Below are 20,943 nucleotides of genomic sequence, written 5' to 3'. Positions count from 1 at the left end.
CAATAAGAAACCAAGATAAGAAACGTTGTTGTTGGATCTTTGCAAGCAATGTTCTCAATAAGAAACCAAGATAAGAAAAATGTTGCTGGTCATATCTTCTAATTGACATTTAAGGAAGAAACCAAATGAGGCAACTTATGTCCAATTCTCTAAACTATACAAAGGGGAACATGTAATAAGGCAACCTTATGTCTTTTTGACTCATCATGGACCTTTTGCCACTTTGGCTTGGTTTGATGCCATGTGGCAACCACAAAAGAATATCCTTATCCACATAATCCTTCTTAATACCACAATTATCCTTACCATTAATCAATTATCCCCATAATTAGGAATTATCTCAAATTACTTAAAATACTACATGATTTTAACATACTTTATACACCTTACTATCATGGTCATGCGGTACCTTGTATGGTACTAGTCCATAAATAACGGATATTGTAGATTGGACCGTATTTTATCCCAAATTGACAAACTTCACCGAAACTCATTTTTTTCAATTTGACTGCCCTCTCACCTTCACGAATTTACTTATTCCTTGTTTGAAATAGCATAATACTTATAATTCCAAAATAATCTCATTCCCGAGCTTACATCGATTATCTTACGACGAAATATCAACATACAAAAAATGCGGGACGTAACATCTCACTTTTGAGCTCTCATTAATTTATTTATGGCGTATTTCATGTACGAAAATATGGGGTGTAATATCATTCCCCCTTTTGGAATATTCGTACTCGAATGTTGGCTGATGCGCTTATCATTCTCATATCCCATAGATCTTGCGAATACTTTAGTACTCTTCTTGTTATCTAGGAAATTATTCTTGTGAATAAATCCAAAGGCCAGGGCATTCTCCCCTTTAGGCCTCTTTCTCATATCACGGCATGATTCTTCCAATCTCGTAACTCTTAGTACCTTTTGTCATGCAGCCTGTATGACTTTTTTCTTGTATGTGCGCCTATGCGACTCTTCCCGCCAGCTTTTATCCAATCTCTATGCTTCACTTTCGGAACATATACATAACTTGACAAGATGTTCCTCTGGGAATCTATAGGTGTACTGAAGTTCTTGCTCGGTACTTTGTCGAACTTATGACTATTACTATATCTTGTTTCCTGGGTGTCATTAGCTTTACTACACCTAAGTAGGCCATACTATACCATAACTCTTACTTCGAATTATTGTTACTGAGGTCTGTTACCAAATTCCAGCTTACTCTTGTTGCTTATCCCATATGTATAAATCTAAGTCCTTTAATGCTTCCTCATTACTATTCATCTTAAGAATGACGACCTAATCTCAGCTCACAATTTGTGACTTTTGTCCATCCATTATGATTTGTCTCAATATTGATCTACAATATATCACCGATAACTTGAAACTTCTTACGTAATACCTTGCCACTAGGGCTTACATTGCATCGAGAAATATTTGAAGTGATTTCCATTATCGTATTTCATAGTATCTCAATGTGATTCACGTTGCATGGGTATTTTAGTCCCTTACAATTCATGAAATACTCTTCAAGTCATTACTCAATCGAAGGCCCAAACGTCATCCTTTATCTATTACAATTATGCCCTTATTCCAATACCAGGGCAGCATTCCATCCCTTATAAGCGCTACTAGTTTTAGACTCATTTGAGTTCATTCTGGCTATACTGAGCCTTCTATAACTTAGAGAATCCATCAGCTCTATGATTTTCATGAGCTTAATCCCATTTCACTTACCTTTTATTACCCTTACTCCTGTCTTCCTTAAACCTTGTCGCTCTACCATGCTTTAGCTTGCGACCTACACATATCTATTCATACTTGTTCACAACCTTCCTCCAACTTGCTTGCGCCATAGATTTCCTTATGTCATTCTAGAACATCAAGCGAGACATCACATCATCTCTAGCTCTTCTTTACTGTCTTAATTAGCCTCCTCGTTACCTAAAAACCATAGGCTATGAGATATGCCACTAACGATGACGCTATCAATCCTGGATATTGAATCCCCACGCTTCTAGCCTTCTATCTGAAGTATGTACTATTCACAACCTTATGCATTTAAGTATCGCGTACATTGTTCACCGTTACCTTACTTACCTTAAAATCTTGCATCACATCTTATATCCCTTTCATGACCTTCCTCCCACATAGATTCACATCCATAACTTGAAGCTTTATTATAATACTTGCACCTCTAGTGTATACATAATCCGGTGAGAGCTTCATACTGACTTCTTATGAGGCTGGTACTCTGTAGTTGTCTTCACCATAGAGCCGTTATAAAATATGGCTACTTTACTATCTCTCGTATACCTCTGCTATTTAATAGTGATCCTGAGGTCTATAAATCTTTTGGTCCACTCCTGTTTTACCTAGTCAATGTAATTCTTTAGTTTCCTATTTTTTCTGATCATCCTTTATGTAGACTTAAGCTATCTTCCAATTTACGGCTTCTGGTATTAGTTATTACTTTAGCCTTTCATAGGCGCTGAAGGATATTCATGATATAATCCTTTAAGCATTCGATCCTTCGTCTATGACCTGGGCTCAATTCTTTCTTTTAACGTATACTAAAATCTTCTACGGTTGTATATACTACAGGTATAAAACTCCAAACTCTTAAGTGCATTCATAAAGTCACCAATCGAATAATTCCTTTCATTCCTTCTTAGCTTTCTTTAATCAAGCAATTGCTTTTCCTGGGCGTTCTGCCACTTGTTGCATGGATACTTGGCTTATCTTAGCTCCCACGCACCGGAAGTTTCGTGCGACTCATATGATCTCGAATATTACTTTTGACTTTACTTCCAGTTCATTAGCCACGGTAGGTCCCACTTTGTTTTGGAATGTATACAATTTTGTAGTGGGTCTGTTGTTACAAAACCATTTCTTTTTTAGGTCACTATGCTTTGGTTGAAGCCTTCTTCTTTATTTCCTCAGCTAGTCTTTCATTGTAGTACTTAGAGATGACCTTCTGGCTCTTGTAAAGTTACCAGCTTGTTATATTGTATACTCGACGGACCTTTTGATGTCCTTCCTTGCCTATATTTATCCGTAGTTACTTACCTCCACACCCTTGGGCATGTAGGGTTGCTTCTGAACTGATATTTTGACTGTCTTCCTAGTGGCACTCTCTTTTTATTTCCGTAATACTCATACGATACCTTTAAATACCCCAACTCCTATTTGAATATATCTCAAGTATTATAATAACATTACTGTGAGGCTGAATTCTTTATGTTGGGGTTTACTACATTTATCTTGCATGATCTGCTGATTTGTCTGTATCCTCTTGTCTAGCCATAACTAGGCTCTTCCTAAATTAACTACCAACTACTCGATGGCCCATTCTCATATCAATATTCCATGAGATTTTTCTTGGGTTATTTCCTTTGTCTTATCTTACGTCTCACGCTAGCTCCTTATTAATAATATCTCGGGCATGAACCCTTACTTTCTTTCCTTGACGTCATGTTTGCATAATATTTCAGAATCGTAGCATATTAGTAGGATTTGAGTAAGTGAAATCTCATTGCTTTCTCATTTTTATCGCATTCTTCCTTGACCACTTCATAGTTACCGAACCACTAAATTCTGACTTAATGCCACATAACTTCATATTCCCCCTTTAGGGGAGTGCTAAGATTTAGCGCTACGATGATTTACGTATAGATATTTTACCTCATTGGCATCTTTTCACATCATCGATGACTCTTACCTGCCTTACAGTAATCCTTCTACACTAAGGATAATAAAATTCCTTACTCACGATGGTCACACTTAATGTAACTGGCACATACAGTCACTTAAGCTTAACTTTGCTCACATTGCTTGCTTTAGGGAAGCGTCTTCCTAAATGATCATTCTCTGAATTTCTCACGAATCTTCTTTTGTTGTCAATTCTATTATCGCTGGAACGCAATCTGAAATTCTCATGATGCCAACCGTTATCAAATCACTCAGTCCCTAATTCATGTTTAGTTTATCTTGTTCACCAGCCCATACTGATTTCTATTATTTATGTGGTCTAACTTTTCCTTCTAGTAATCACGTTAGAGTCACGAACTTATTCCTTGAAATGAGGATATGACTTCATGGCCTATACTCTTTGTTTTCTTGAGGTCTGTCACCTCTTGTCTCTTCCTTCACCTGACTATGGACTCATTAATACCATCATCTTTTTTTTATCTATCGTTGTCATCCATGTATCACATCTTACTCATAATTCTTCCTTATCTCTCTTCTCATTACTCTACTAATATTTCTGCCTATCCCTTTCTTGTGAAAACTTCAGCAAGATATTCTTTTGCTTTTTGTTCCCCTTGCTTCATCCATCGGCTCTTCGGGCTGCTCAACGTCCTTGCTCTACTAGGGACAAAAATCACACTAAGGTAATATTTATCCCTTCCAAGCTTTTAGTGCCTATCTTCTGAATTTTTTTTTTGATCATGCTACTATTCACATATAATTGTAATATTCTAGGGTGCACCATCTGGGTGTCTCACAAGAAGATCTATTAGCACATTTGTAATACCCTTCGGAAATGTCAACTAACACAAAAAATTCATTCACCATTTTGGGTTACTCTAACCCCAACCGGATCCTGATGTTCCGTTCTTTTCTTAAACTACACCTGTTAGCCCCCATAGGGTATAACTGAGATAGGTACGGCCAATTATACATACCTCTGTTACTATTGAATATAACTCAAAAGGCTTATATTCCTCTGCCTGAATTATAAACACCGTTAACCTTCATTAACTGGGCGCCTCGTACTCTTCTTCATCTTACTTCTTTTACTTGTTGAAACTTGTATTTATATTCTGAATCTCTCATTGTCTTTCACCATTAGGGTGGATATGTATTCTTGCCTCAAGACTCCTTATGAAGAAGCTTACATGTAAGGTACACACATGTTCTGCTGAAGACCTCACATTTATCCATCATAGGAATGATGCAAACTCGAGTTCCTCTGACTAAACTCTTCCACAACTATATCTCTTACCAACCGTCTTTCTGGATGTACGCATCGTTGTATTATGAATAAGATAGAGTTTAGGAAATTGAGTTCTTACAACTGAGCTCTACCACACGATCTAGAGTAAGAAGAAAGAGTGATAGTCTTAAATGCCCTGTAGCCTCCTACTAATAAGTGTGGTGCATGACATACCCATAAACAAGACTCTACTAGACACGGCTTGTAGACTCCCTAGGACAGAACTGCTCTGATACCACTTTTGTCATGATCCAAACCGATGGGCCGCGACGGGCACCTGGTACCTTACTCAACTGAGTACCAACATAACGTATCTTTTTGTATCATACTATCATAGGTAAATGAACTAGAGAGGCTGTCGTGAGATAGGTAGAATAAAACATGGAGAAATACTCGACATTGGATGATCCAAAATGCAATCCAAACTTATACATATGACGTACGAGCCTATAAGGCCGGCATGATCCTTTATATACTCAAAACATAGGCCGACAAGGCCATGCAAGAATCCGTATACAGGACATCTGTCTATAAGTCTCTAAGAATACATAATATTGTAAAGGTCGGGACAGAGTCCCGCCATACCAAATAATACACATCTATATTATACTAACCAAACAAGCAACTCCGGAGCAAATGGAGTGCACCAACATCTTCTGCTGAGCTGATCGCCTACTTGGAGGATTCTTGATCTGTCTATCGGGACCTCCGAGCATGAAACGCAGCGTCCCCAAGCAAAGGGATGTCAGTACGAATAATGTACCGAGTATGTAAGGCACATAAATAAGTACATAACAGACATGGAAGAAATATAGAGTAAATGACTCAACCTGTAAGTCTGGATAACTATGTAATTCATGAAATAATTATATTGTCATGCATATGCTTATGAATGTCATGTCGTGCTTAGGTACATGTTTCATAACATCATCAGGACTCTGAGGGCATCCCATCATATCATCTCGGCCACTTTGGGCAAAATCATCAATATATACCAACTGATCAGGTGGTGGTGCATATATAACGTCGTAACCTTTTTCCCGTATCCCATATAATATAATATACATCTATACGCGTATATAACGCCATCTAGTCATAGGTCAATGTACATGTATAAATGCATGAAACGCATAAGAAATGCGTTAATAAAATTTTCTCGGAACGCCATAAAAATCAATATGTCTTTCGGATAAACATTATCAAATACGTATTTTTTTGGGACGCATGAATAGAAGATAATAATAATTCACTTGGGGAATCAAGAATATAGACACCCCTAGTATTTCTATGAATAGAGTGATTTATGGAAACCGTGCATTTGCTCGTTTCTTCTGTATAATTTGGATCATGTCAAAAAGAAAGAAGGGGTAACCTTAATATATCTGAGCCGATTCTCTTGACAATCCCTCTAATACACGTCAATGGCGACAACACATAACGGCAGATCGAAGTAGGAAAACATCCATACGATGTTCATGAAAATGATTGTACCATGCTTCCTTAGAATCGTATTTTACGCTATTGTAGTGATATAAGGGTTCATAACAATTCCCTTGAGAAATAAAGTTCCATCCGTCAGAGTATCAATGATGTTGGATCTTTGAAAGTAATGTTTTCAATAAGAAACCAAGATAAGAAACGTTGTTGTTGGATCTTTGCAAGCAATGTTTTCAATAAGAAACCAAGATAAGAAAAACGTTGCTGGTCATATCTTCTAATTGGCATTCAAAGGAAGAAACCAAATTAGGCAACTTATGTCCAATTCTCTAAACTATACAAAGGGGAACGTGTAATAAGGCAACCTTATGTCTTTTTGACTCATCATGGATATTTTACCACTTTGACTTGGTTTGATGCCATGTGGCAACCCCAAAAGAATATCCTTATCCACATAATCCTTCTTAATACCACAATTATCCTTACCATTAATCAATTATTCTCATAATTAGGAATTATCTCAAATTACTTAAAATACTATATGTTTTTAACATACTTTATACACCTTACTATCACAGTTATACGGTACCTTATATGATACTAGTCCATAAATACCGGGTATTATAGCTCGGACCGTATTTTATCCCAAATTGACAAACTTCGACGAAACTCATTTTCTTTGATTTGCTTGCCCTACCTTCACGAATTTACTTATTCGTTGTTTGAAATAGCATAATATTTATAATTCCAAAATAATCTCATTCTGGAGCTTACATTGATTAACTTATGATGAAACATCAATGTACAAAAAATGCGGGACGTAACATCTCACTTTTGAGCTCTCATTAATTTATTTATTGTGTATCTTCACGTACGAAAATATGGGGTGTAACAATTTTCATCAGATCAACAGTATCCGAGCACTCACAAGTTCGACCTCGAATTCCGGGGGCCATCACCCCCGGATTATTGATCTTTAGCAAGGGAAAAAGAAAATTTTATGTGCTAAAAGCTAAGGCTTGTTGGTTAGGATTAATTGTAAGGGTCAAACGGGCACATAAACCATACCCGCATAGTCTACTCTAGTCGCGACACAAGTTTTATGCGCCTTCGATCATGTACCTTGCATATTAAGCAATGAAAGAAATTTCTACTTTCTTTACACTTTATTACTGCGCATTTTACTTTTTCGATCCTGGATCCTAGAGCCCAGTGATAACTAGGGATTCTAGTTCATTTTACACTCCGTTTTACTTGAATTTTGGTTAAAAATGTATACAAATAGGGCCAAAGGCCTACATGTTGTACTTGTTTTCACGGTTTGGTCAAAAAGGTGACAATTAGTCAAAACCAGCTCAAAAAGAAGTGAGACATGCACATGTACCAAGAACAAGTCAAAGCACACCTGCAACAGACCCACCGCGGCCGCAAGCCATTTAGTGCGGTCCGCAGTGAGGAGATTCAGAGAGGTGCACTTTTGGAGCCTAAGGCAATACGGTATGCGGAGGATTTCGTGCGGTCGTAGTAGCTTCTTCGCGGCCGCAACCCATTCTGTGCGGTCCGCGGAGAGGGGGGTTCAGAGAGTTGGGAGTTTGAAAATAAAAGACAATGCGGTCCGCGGTCCTTTTTGTGCGGACCGCAGTTGAAGCCACCGCGGTCGCTGTGCATTATTATGAGTAGCTAGATCCATTAGCTAGGGTTGTGGCTCAACCCTAGTGTGGGTATTTGATGGGTCTTTTGATTTAAGGCTTAGATGTTTATGGGTAGTTGATATTTAAATTGATTTGTGTTTTCCATGTTGAATTAGTGGTTGCAAACACTAATTTGTGCCTATTTGACTTGGGTTCTTCTTGCGAAAGAGAGCTTGAGTCTAGGAAAATCAGTTCAATAAGGAATTGAGGTGTAATCAAGAGATTGATAGCCTCAATTAAAGGGTTAAACCTAGAGATAGTAATACCCGACTTGAGCCTATATTGTTTTCATAATTTTGGCACCCAATTGGTCTTGAGAAAGTCAATTAGGGCAAAGTCACTCAAGCTACCGAGAAGTATAGAGTGAGTAATTCCGTGCATTGGCTATATCGCAATCCCCAACATACCTTCTTTGCCTTAGGCTTTAGATCCCGTCAAGTATTCACCTAGGAGAAAGTCAATTCCCTAGTGCCTCTTTAACTATTTAGAAAACCTTACAATCAATCATTCTTAGTTTAATTTAGCTTATTATTAGCATAAATATTAGAAGTAACAACCAACCAAAAGATGATTGGAAGTGTAATTAAGAGTACTACGCATTTCTAGTTTAGATAGGAATCCAATTCCCAATCCTAGCTCCCTATGGATTCGATCCCGACCATCTCGGATAAAAGCTGCTTCGAACGCTCTCGCCACTTTGTAGTGGCGTAGGGTTGGCACCGATCACCCACGAGCTACGACTGCTCGTGTATTATCAAGCCCATGGGCTACCCCTACTCAAGGACTATCTCCCAATGAAAATTCGGACGACCCGGGCTATCGAATCCTGTAGGAACCAAACCCACTAGGCGGTGACCGAATATAAAAGGCTATGACCACCCTAAAAATAGCTCGGAGACATCCGAAGTTCGTAACTAGAAAGTAAGGCCCTTACAAAAAATCGAAACCGACTAAAAGGTTACCCTCAGCAAAAATATTATCTAAAAATACTTAAGCATCTTAAAAATCTTCGGTCTCACCAAGGGTTCGAAGCCACAAATAAATCAAAGTTGCATTGAAGTTGGACACCATTAGAACCTCCAAAAAATGAATGCTCCAGAACTACATCTGATTTTATGCTAAGGCATTAAAAACAATACACAAATAGAAATTGCAAGTATATGCTAGAAAGGTAAAGACATGATATTGCTAGAAAGGGGAAAAATTTATATATTCCAAAACATATTTACAAAGGCACGATAGAACAACCTAAAAATAAACAAAAAATATACATAAGGAAGAACTGAAAAAGTACTAAGGCATCTCTATCTAGACTTCACCGGGGTCCGACTCGTCGCTAGAACCATCGGAGCCCTTGGAACCCTTAGAGTCGTCGGGACCCTCAAGATCATAGAGCTACTTTGCCTTGGCCTCGAGCCTCCTAGATTCTTCAATCTCGACTGATATGTCAAAACTTCGGGCATGGATCTCTTCGAGGGCCTCTCTCCGGGATAACCACTTTATGTACTTAGTCTTTATCTTTAAGAGGGTCTTGGATACCTCCACATCGACCTTATACTGAGCCACCATTTCCTCGACATTAGCAGATGTTTCACCCAATTTAGACCTCAGTGCGGCATATTCTTGTCCAAGAGCATTCCATTTCGCGACGGTCGAGCTCAACTCTACCCGGAGATCATCATTTAGCCGAGACCACTTATCGACTTTGCCCTTCACCACCAGAGTAGGTTCTCAATCGATGTCAGCTCCGCTTTCACGGCTTCCTTCTTCAAACCCAGCAGGTCCATTTTTCCCTTCCACACTTCGATCATGGCCTTGGCCTCATCCATCTCAGCCCGAAGCGAGTCGATTCGGTCTATCTTCTCTTGGACCTGCGAAGTTGTGTTGTTATTCACCATGACTAGCTGCTCATTTTTAGCATCAAAGATCTTTACCTTCTCAACCAGGTCGTTGTATTCCTGCTTCAGGGTCGAGGCCTCCTTCTTAGCTTTTTCCTGCTCGACTTAGAAAATCGGAGGTCTTTGAGGGCCTCGTCCTGCTGCTCACTAAGAGCCATGTATATGTCCTTCTTCCGAACCTACTCTTTATGCTCTAACTCGAGCTGGCTAATCTCCATGCGGTATCGAAGGAAGCTTTCATGGTGAAACATTGAAGCCTGAAAAAAATAAAGTTAATAAAAGACATCAAAAACCAAAATGATATTCACAAAGGGGTGCAAAGGGCTGACGCCTTACCTAGTTCAGCGTCTGTTGCACCTCGTTGAAGAGGCTCGGTGTGCCCACCTCGTTCATCTTTGCCTGGTCCTCCGTAGTCACCAGGCATCGAAGGTAGTTGGTTACGCCCACCGGTGAAGACAAGACCCGGGCATCCTCCGGGATTGTAAAAATGACCATTCTCTTGCGCTCGGGGTCCACACTCTGAGCAGGAAATTGCTTCACTAGTTTTGGGCTCGAACGCGCCCCCAGCTCCCGATGATACATCCTTCTTCGGGACCTCTAGGTGACCAAGCCCAAAAAAATCCTCTAGTGCGGCCATATACATTCCATCAAAGAACGAGTTGAGGGCGTCGTCTGGGCCCTGTGCCACCTCGCTTGGCTTCTCTTTGCCCTCTTGGGCCTCTTCGAGCATGGACTCGATATAGGAGGGTGTCTCCACGATGTCAATGACACCAGCTACCTCCTTCGAGATAGGAGCGGCTTTCTGGGGGCCGCAACCTCTGTCTCTCCCTCTGGTTCCCGGGTAAGGGGGATCGACCTCATGGTCGTCTTTCTCGGCCGTTACCTACTCCTCCTCATTTAGGGTTGACCCATGTGCAATAAAACGTTTATCGTCCTCAGGCTCGTACCTAAGCTAGTGTTGTATTCTGGGCCGGGCCCGGGCCTTCGTGGGCCTGGGCTCTGGCGGTCCCGGGCTTCGTGGGCTCAACGGGTGGAACCGGCCCGTGACGGGCCTAAGCCCACATGGTCCCGGGCTTAACGGGCCGGGCCTAGCGGGTTTTTTTTTTGTAAGGCAATTTATTGTAGTATCATGGCTATATTAAAAATATATATGTAGTATATATGTAGAAATCTAATTATTAAAGTGCTTGACGAAAAAGAAAAATAACAAAACAATAGTAAAACACTAAATTGTCATGCATAATAAATTAATAACAAAGTACAACATGAAGCATATTAATATATATATATATATATACATATATATATATAGTATACTAGTATAGAATGTTATGTATATATATTTCATTGTATATTTTCTTGTAGTATATATTGTATGTTATGTATATATATTCTCTTGTATATTGTCTTGTAGTATATATTGTATGTTATGTATATATATTCTCTTATATATTGTCTTGTAGTATATATTGTATGTTATGTATATATATTCTCTTGTATATTATCTTGTAGTATATATTGTATGTTATGTATATATATTCTCTTATATATTTTCTTGTAGTATATATATTGTATCTTATGTATATATATTCTCTTGTATATTGTCTTGTAGTATGTTATGTATATATATATCCTCTTATATATGTTGTTGTAGTATATATTGTATGTTATGTACATATATTCTCTTGTATATTGTCTTGTAGTATATATTGTATGTATATATATATATATATTCTCTTATATATTGTCTTGTAGTATATATTGTATGTTATGTATATATATCCTCTTATATATGTTGTTGTAGTATATATTGTATGTTATGTATATATATTCTCTTGTATATGTTGTTGTATATATTGTATGTTATGTATATATATTCTCTTATATATTTTCTTGTAGTATATATTGTATGTTATGTATATATATTCTCTTGTATATTGTCTTGTAGTATATATTGTATGTTATGTATATATATTCTCTTATATATTGTCTTGTAGTATATATTGTATGTTATGTATATATATTCTCTTGTATATTATCTTGTAGTATATATTGTATGTTATGTATATATATTCTCTTATATATTGTCTTGTAGTATATATTGTATGTTATGTATATATATTCTCTTGTATATTATCTTGTAGTATATATTGTATGTTATGTATCTCTTATATATTTTCTTGTAGTATATATATTGTATCTTATGTATATATATCCTCTTATATATGTTGTTGTAGTATATATTGTATGTTATGTATATATATTCTCTTGTATATGTTGTTGTTGTATATATTGTATGTTATGTATATATATTCTCTTATATATTGTCTTGTAGTATATATTGTATGTTATGTATATATATTTCATTGTATATTTTCTTGTAGTATATATTGTATGTTATGTATATATATTCTCTTGTATATTGTCTTGTAGTATATATTGTATGTTATGTATATATATATATTCTCTTATATATTGTCTTGTAGTATATATTGTATGTTATGTACATATATTCTCTTGTATATTTTCTTGTAGTATATATTGTATGTTATATATATATATATATATTCTCTTATATATTGTCTTGTAGTATATATTGTATGTTATGTATATATATCCTCTTATATATGTTGTTGTAGTATATATTGTATGTTATGTATATATATTCTCTTGTATATGTTGTTGTTGTATATATTGTATGTTATGTATATATATTCTCTTATATATTGTCTTGTAGTATATATTGTATGTTATGTATATATATTTCATTGTATATTTTCTTGTAGTATATATTTTATGTTATGTATATATATTCTCTTGTATATTGTCTTGTAGTATATATTGTATGTTATGTATATATATTCTCTTGTATATTATCTTGTAGTATATATTGTATGTTATATATATATATATTCTCTTATATATTTTCTTGTAGTATATATATTGTATCTTATGTATATATATCCTCTTATATATGTTGTTGTAGTATATATTGTATGTTATGTATATATATTCTCTTGTATATGTTGTTGTCGTATATATTGTATGTTATGTACATATATTCTCTTATATATTGTCTTGTAGTATATATTGTATGTTATGTATATATATTCTCTTGTATATTGTCTTGTAGTATATATTGTATGTTATGTATATATATTCTCTTATATATTGTCTTGTAGTATATATTGTATGTTATGTATATATATTCTCTTGTATATTATCTTGTAGTATATATTGTATGTTATGTATATATATTCTCTTATATATTTTCTTGTAGTATATATATTGTATCTTATGTATATATATTCTCTTGTATATTGTCTTGTAGTATGTTATGTATATATATATCCTCTTATATATGTTGTTGTAGTATATATTGTATGTTATGTATATATATTCTCTTGTATATTGTCTTGTAGTATATATGTAGTATATATTGTATGTTATGTATATATATTCTCTTGTATATTATCTTGTAGTATATATTGTATGTTATGTATATATATTCTCTTATATATTGTCTTGTAGTATATATTGTATGTTATGTATATATATTCTCTTATATATTGTCTTGTAGTATATATTGTATGTTATGTATATATATTCTCTTATATATTGTCTTGTAGTATTGTATGTTATGTATATATATTCTCTTGTATATTTTCTTGTAATATATATTGTATGTTATGTATATATATATCCTCTTATATATGTTGTTGTAGTATATATTGTATGTTATGTATATATATTCTCTTGTATATTGTCTTGTAGTATATATTGTATGTTATGTATATATATATCCTCTTATATATTTTCTTGTAGTATATATTGTATGTTATGTATATATATTCTCTTATATATTTTCTTGTAGTATATATATTGTATCTTATGTATATATATTATAACTTATTACTTATATATTTTCTTGTAGTATATATTGTATGTTAGGTTTATATATTACCTTATATATTTTGTATGTTATGTGTATACAAAAATTATTATTTTTAAAAAAAAATTCCGTTGGGCCCGTTAGGCCCGCCAGGACCGGCCCAGGCCCGGATGACGGTCCCGGGCTAAACGGTCCCGGGCTCGTGGGCTAATCTATGAAGACCGGCCCGTCACGGGCTTCTCAGGCCCACCAGGACCGGCCCACCAGGACCGTTAGGACCGCGGGCCCGGTCCGGTTCAGGCCCGGCCCACCAAGCAGCATTAACCTAAGCTGGTAGAGAGCATCGGGGTCCGATACCCTAGACTTGGTGCTCTTTTTGGGCTTCGAGACCTAGATTGTCACTTTCTTCTTCTTCGCCTCGAAGTCTATAGAAACCGAGGACTTTCTTTTCTTCTTCTTCTTCTCCTCCTTCGCAGCAGCCCTAGGCTACCCCAAAACTGAAGGTTTGGCAAGTGAGGACAGATCTTCATCCTCGTCCAATGACCTAAGTTTATTGGTCCTAGCCAAACCAATAGGAAAAGAAAATGGGTTAGCACTATGTAAGTTAAGATCATGGTGGTAATTATTCAAGGAAAAACCTCACTATGAGAACGGGCCTCCCATTTTCCCTTCGAAAGCTTGTGCCATGCACGCTCAGAGTACGACATCTGCTTGCAGATCCCCTCGATCCCCTCCTTGGGGAATTACATTAGGAACTTGGGCAACAATTGCGTATACAACAAACACAAGAAATGAGAGAATGAATAAAAAGAAGTGAATATTCTAGGAAGACAGTACTTATGAGATGCGTTCCACTTCTCGAGGAACGACATAAACTTAGGATGGATCAGGTCTTAGGTTTTCACCAGAACGAACCTCCCCTGCCAGCCTCGGTCTCACTCCTTGTCGATGCTCGAGAAATGAGCCTTGCTTGCTAGGTGAATGAGCTTGATCAGCCCTCCTGGAAAAATTCAAGGACTGTACAGGTGGAGTATATGGTCGAGGGTAAACCAATGGGCTCTGGTATTATTCACGAAATGGCGTAAAAGGATCACGATCCTCCAAAAGGATGGGTGGATTTTTCCAAGGCACACCTCACATTTTTTACAAAAATCAAGATCTATGAGGTCTATCGGGCGAGCGTGAAGGGGTAAGTATAAACACTTAAATACCCCCTTCACATGAGTAGTGATATCGTCATCGGACCCGGGGACGACCACATCCTTACCCTTCCAATTACAGTCCGCTCGGACTATGAGTAGGATTTCTTCAGTGACGGAGCATATATATCTCCATGCTCCTTCGCCTTGGTCCTGTTAACTAGAGGCCTTCTCGACGTGGAAGTCGTTCCCGATAGAGCAACCCCCAAGTACGAAGCTTTTCATGGGGGGATCCTGAGCCACTTTGGGAACGACCACCTCTAAATCTGTGGCCGAATGGAAAGATGAAGAACCGGCATGCTGAGGCCCTGACTTGGAGGTTTTTTCCATTGTGATATGGGAAATATGAAGGTTTGGAGGAGAATAAGAAGGTTTGAAGAAAAATATGAAGGTTTGAAGATGGTACGAAGGTATCAAGGTCTGGGTTGAAGGTTCAAAGAAAATGTATGAGAATTGAGGATGAAGATATGAAGATTCAAAGAGCAATGTATGAAGATTTGGGGAAGTTAGTAGCCATTAGAGATTTTGAGGGTAAAATCTAGATTCGGAAAGTGAGAGAAGTGAAAAAAGTCGAACCTTTTATAGGGGGAAAACAGTCAATGCGCGACGTTTCGAATTCAAAGGAAGCCAGCCGGTGACTGACACGTGTCCGAAGTCATAACGATACAATTGATAGGACGTTTCGATTTACCCGTCAACTTAGTTGTAACGTACGAAGGAAGAAACTGGGGTTCGTCTATTGTTCCCCATCGTTTCGGCAATCCTACTCTCCGAAAAATAAGGGGACTATCTGTATACGGGTAAAATCGCGGATAATTCATACCCCGATTTCCCGGTGAATAAAACGGAAGAAGGGCATGGACGCACGAGATTGAAATCGAGGCTGGGAGTCCTTCATATTGAGATTCATGAAAGGTGAACAATGTGCTCATCATCAGGCCTAATAAAGCGCCCCGGACCTCGGACGAGTTCTAAGACCTCAGGAAACATGATAAACGGTTACACACGACGGATAGAGGGCCGTTATATTCGCACCCAACCGGATATCATGGCGCGAATCTCGCTCGATGTCGGTTACATGTCAATAATTAACGAGAAATGAAGGTTTTTATTTTTAGACTTATACTAGGGATGAACTCTCCTACTATATAAAGAGAAAGTTTTTCTTTTGTAAAGGATTGTAACACGCAAATCAAAGCAATACAAGTTTTTCTTTCTTTTAGCTACTGCTAAAGTTCTTGTTCCATTCTTTATTCACAACTGAGCTCGAACCAAGGGTCCAATCGGGGACGAGGTCACTGATCAACCTAATTTCGAGCTAGGCCATAATATTACAACTGATTTGATCGTTTATTTTTTCTTTAACTCGTTTTTCTAATTTCTTAATTATTCGTGTTGAATCAAACCACGTATCCTTAAAACCGGATACAAATTTAATTGTTACCCGATTTAGGGGAAAACAGTATCTATAGGTGAAATACACCATGTATCTAACGCTGAATACATGCACCTTATAACCAACAAGCTTAAAGTCGTATTCACACGTATCTTTGATGTACTGAGTTACTCTTTTGGCTGCTTTTGAATGAGAATTGGGGTATCTTTTAAGAGAAAAGAATGTTTAGAGATCTAAGTGTTTGGGCTTGAGAATTAGTCAAGCCCAAAGATCCGAGGGGAAGTGCAACAATAGTTATTTTTAAAGGTCGCTCTTTAAAATATATTCATAATTTATAATGTATTTAAAGATTAATCAATTCACTCAAACTCGGGATTAAGTATCTTGAATTTGAAAATTCAAGATTTAGTATCCTGAATTTTTAAGCTGCTAATTTGAAATTCAGGATTATGTGTCTTGAATTTCTGAACTACTAATTTAAAATTCAGAACATAAGATTCGAACTTCTAGACACAATATTCGAACTTTAGGACACAATGTCCTAAAAGTTTTAACTTTGAGGTTTAAACTTTAGAATGTCATATGCTGAAAGTTTAAGCGAAATTGACTAATCTTTAAATATATTGTAAACTGTGAATATATTTTAAACACCATACTTAAAAGTGGCTATTTGGTGTCATTGAAGGCCCCAGGGCCAAATATGCCTTTACGAGAAGGGGAAACACCAGAAAGCACAGTGATCCCGTGACGTTTGGTTAATTTGGTCGGTCTTAATTTTTTATCTATAAATAGGTAAATTAATTACAGGATCAAAGTATATTTTTCCCTATTAAAATAGATTTTGTTGCTGGTTAGTCTCTTAATTGAATGCTTTAATAACAATTCTTTTATTTAAATTTATAGAAATTAATTGGCCAACATTTTAAAAAGCCTTTATCTTGCAATATTCAGATGATCTCTAAAAATATTTGGAAAAAAAAAATATTCATTACAAAAAGAATTAAAAAGGTTGTTCAAAAAACTTACTTAAATAGAAAAGACCAAAAAAGTAAAAAGATTTTAATTTGAAAACCAAAATCAACCAAAACACCCAAAAACAAACAAACTGAAAGTATAGTTGATTTTATCGATTAAAAGCAAATGATTCACATCTTTAATCCCTTTACTCACGGTCATGTCCATTTTGAATAGTATGTTTTTCTTAAGCTCTAGCCTATGCAAACTTATCTTCTTCTATTGCATGGCTAGCCAGAACACACAAAGAAATAAAGTTTATTAGTGAGACTTTTGCCAATATGTTAGTTTTCATATTTCAGTGAAGAGTACTGTTGAAAAAACTATACAACAACTTTACATACCAAAAAGAATTGAAGTTGTCACATGGTCACCACATTTAGTTTCTTCCCTTAAAGCTAGACAGCAATGGTTTTGGTGGTGTTAGTGCTGGATTTGTTTCCATTATTTTCTGCCAAACAACTCACTGGGGGTGGGGCGATATGTACTTATGCATAGCTAACTTAATTGACCATACTTTACTTTTTACCCAATTTGTCCTTTCGTTACTTCTAATGGCCCCTATATATGGGGCTCGTCTATTAGAAACTTTGCTCTGGTAAATTTCTACAAGCAAAAACTTGGCAAGTATAATTAGAATATCAGATATACACGTCAACTTGGCCTTGTTTCGGATTTAAGTTTAGACACCTTTTATAAATTTGGCACCTTAAATCATAGCCGAGCATGGTAATTGTATAGGGTAAAATCGGTTCATATTAAAACTCGTATGATAGAGCGACACATGAAGTTAGAGACAGACGAAAAGCGAGACAGGTGGAAATCAAGACCGTGGGCAGCAACTTCGGTTGGCACCAAGAAGTCCCCCGAAGGAAATATTGCTAATAACGACAAACGAATGTCTGTCACCCGATAACATTCAATGAAGAATATTCTGTAGTATTAAATACATAGTTCATTATAGAGAATTTTGGCATTCATAGACTGCCGTTACACATTCTTCAATGGGCCTCATAATTGTTATTTAAGAGGGATTTGATCCTAGGACCTTGTTGCCTAGATGCAACTATAAATAGTGACTTGAACAACCATTGTAAGGAACTCAAATTTTGTGACAAACTTATGCTACATATTATTCGAAAAGCTCAATAATACTTTATTTCTTGTCTATTGATATTTGTATTACTTCCTTCGAAAGTTTTATGCCAGGAACCAAGCTATTCGACATTTTATCTTGATTTTAACGCTAAATCTTGTATTTTATTTAATTTATTTATCATTTTGGGATCAAATCGATTCGATTGTCTATAAATTACTTTACAAATTCTACTATAATAATTTTTTTTCTTTCTTTCTGCGCAAACAATGTGAATTGTGCTACTTACGCGAATATTTGATTTTGTTGTCCCTTACAAAAGTTGTTATTTATGTTATATGATTCTTTTCGTAGGAGATTAGTAAAAATTAACATAGAAAGTATGTAAATAAATATATGAGATCTTTATAGAATTATTTTCTTCTATTTAAATTATAAGTGGGTTAGAATATTACACTCTTATGGGTTTTATTTCGATAGTGTATCAATTCTTGGTTCTTATATTCATGTTGTTCTCCCAAGAAAGAGAAAGAAAAAGTTAAGCGTAGCCTAGCCATGTGTGATGACCCACCATGTCATCATGCCACATATGTGTCATTTGGCGTATATTAATACCATATGGAAACTTACATAAGAGGAATGCTAGCATTTGTGAGAAGATTCTTGAGAAGTATGGACATTTCCTTAGGAAGACCCTAGATCCTTATGGATTTTCTAGGGAAGTCCTTGGAATCTTCTAGGTTTGTAGAAAATTCTAGAGAAAGCCCTTATCTTGTAAATATTAAGGACTTGTGTAACAATTAATATGTATACAGTAGCCCCTAGGAGACTAGTATATAAAGGAGGACATTTATTTGTAATTCACCAAGAAAAAACAATCAAGTTCTCTCTAATACAAAAACTTCATTTGGCAATTCTCATATGTTCTAACATTCTCTTAGCGATCTTGAGTGTAGTAAGGTTGACTTGGCATAGCAAGAACGTGAGCAAGTTGTGCAAGATCGTGAGCGAGTTGTCAAGTGCCGCACGTATACTTAGTTAACGACTAAGGACGTAACAACGTGGTATCAGAGCAAAGGTTGCAACTAAGGGAATGGCGAACGACGGAGAAATTAACGTTGCCAACATCCAAGCCAACGTCATCTAGGATGCTGCTGGCAAGAGCGGTCGTAGCAAAAAGAGGAATGCCACCAACAAGAGCCAGGAGGTGCCACCCGAGCATGTGTCAACGAAGGGCTTACATCTCAAGAACCATCTACCACAGAGACGAGCGAGGATGAAGTGGAGGTCCTACCTGAGGACGTCTCGCTCGGTAAAGAGTGGATGATGAAGATGAACGCGGGGATGGACGCCGTAGAGATCTTTGTCCAACGCTTGGGGAAGGTGTAAGGCACTCGTAGTGTTCTTGAGGAGCACACTCTTGAAGAGATTGAGAGTATCCGAAATAACTTGGAGGGATGTACACATATCGAGATGGAACTAAGGCAAATCATCGCTGCCTTAAAGTGCAGACTCATGGAGGCTTTGAGTACTATCGATGCTATAAAGGCAAAGATAGAGTCACTCGAGGAGCATGTCAATGCTGGCGTGATCGAGGCAACCAGCAATGTTGTGGTGACGAGGGAAGCCAAGATTAAGGCTCCCAAACCCCCAGTGATCAAAGGTGTTGGTGATGTACAAGAAGTGGAAAACTTCCTTTGGCACTTGGAGAACTACTTCAGGCACGGAAAAGTGAGGGACGACGAGGCCAAGATCAATACTGGCGTGTTGTACCTCTCAGAGACTACCATGTTATGGTGGAGAAGGAAGATGGCCGACATGGATAAAGGTCTATGTACAATTAGCACGTGGGATCAGTTCAAAGTCGAGTTCAAGCTACAGTTCTTTCCAAACAATGTCTTATACGAGGCAAGGCGCAAGATTAGGAAGTCGAAGCAAATATGGAGCATACGTGGCTATGTCAAGGAGTTCACTACCCTTATGCTTCAAATACCCAGCCTTCCCAATGATGACTTGCTATTCCACTTCATGGATGGGTTGCAAAATTGGGCTAAGCAGGAGTTGCAACGCCGGCAAGTCGCAGATATAGAAGAAGCCATACTGGAGGCCAAATCATAGATGTACTTCAGGCATGACAAGTACGACAAAGGCAAAGTCAAAGAGTCAAAGGTTAATAATATCAAAGGTGGTGGGAGACCGTGGAAAAGGCAAGGAGATACAACAACAATACTTCAAGACTCAAGATTCCAAAAAATCGAGTGGCCGTCAGGGCTACGCCGAGAAGAAGGCACAGGCCGAGAAGAAGGGATGCTATATAT

General features: G+C 37.0%; 1 protein-coding gene across 1 annotated transcript; it reads left to right on the top strand.

Annotated features, from left to right (window-relative positions):
* Nucleotides 1-19,969: 19,969 nt before the first annotated feature.
* LOC142182186 (uncharacterized) lies at nt 19,970-20,743 on the top strand. Its single transcript, XM_075256227.1, has 2 exons — nt 19,970-20,008; nt 20,174-20,743. The coding sequence occupies exons 1-2, from the start codon at nt 19,970-19,972 to the stop codon at nt 20,741-20,743; spliced, it is 609 nt and encodes a 202-aa protein (XP_075112328.1).
* The last annotated feature ends 200 nt before the right edge of the window (nt 20,744-20,943 follow it).

The sequence above is a fragment of the Nicotiana tabacum genome, chromosome 6 (genome assembly GCF_000715075.1).
Source record: "Nicotiana tabacum cultivar K326 chromosome 6, ASM71507v2, whole genome shotgun sequence".
Taxonomy (NCBI): domain Eukaryota; kingdom Viridiplantae; phylum Streptophyta; class Magnoliopsida; order Solanales; family Solanaceae; genus Nicotiana; species Nicotiana tabacum.
This window is presented reverse-complemented; position numbering and strand designations above follow the sequence as displayed.

Excerpts from the sequence above, each read along its gene's own strand:
- LOC142182186 (XM_075256227.1), top strand. The coding sequence starts at position 19,970 with ATGGACGCCGTAGAGATCTTTGTCCAACGCTTGGGGAAG. Across the intron at positions 20,009-20,173 it reads TTGTCCAACGCTTGGGGAAG|GCAAAGATAGAGTCACTCGA; the intron begins GTGTAAGGCACT and ends GATGCTATAAAG.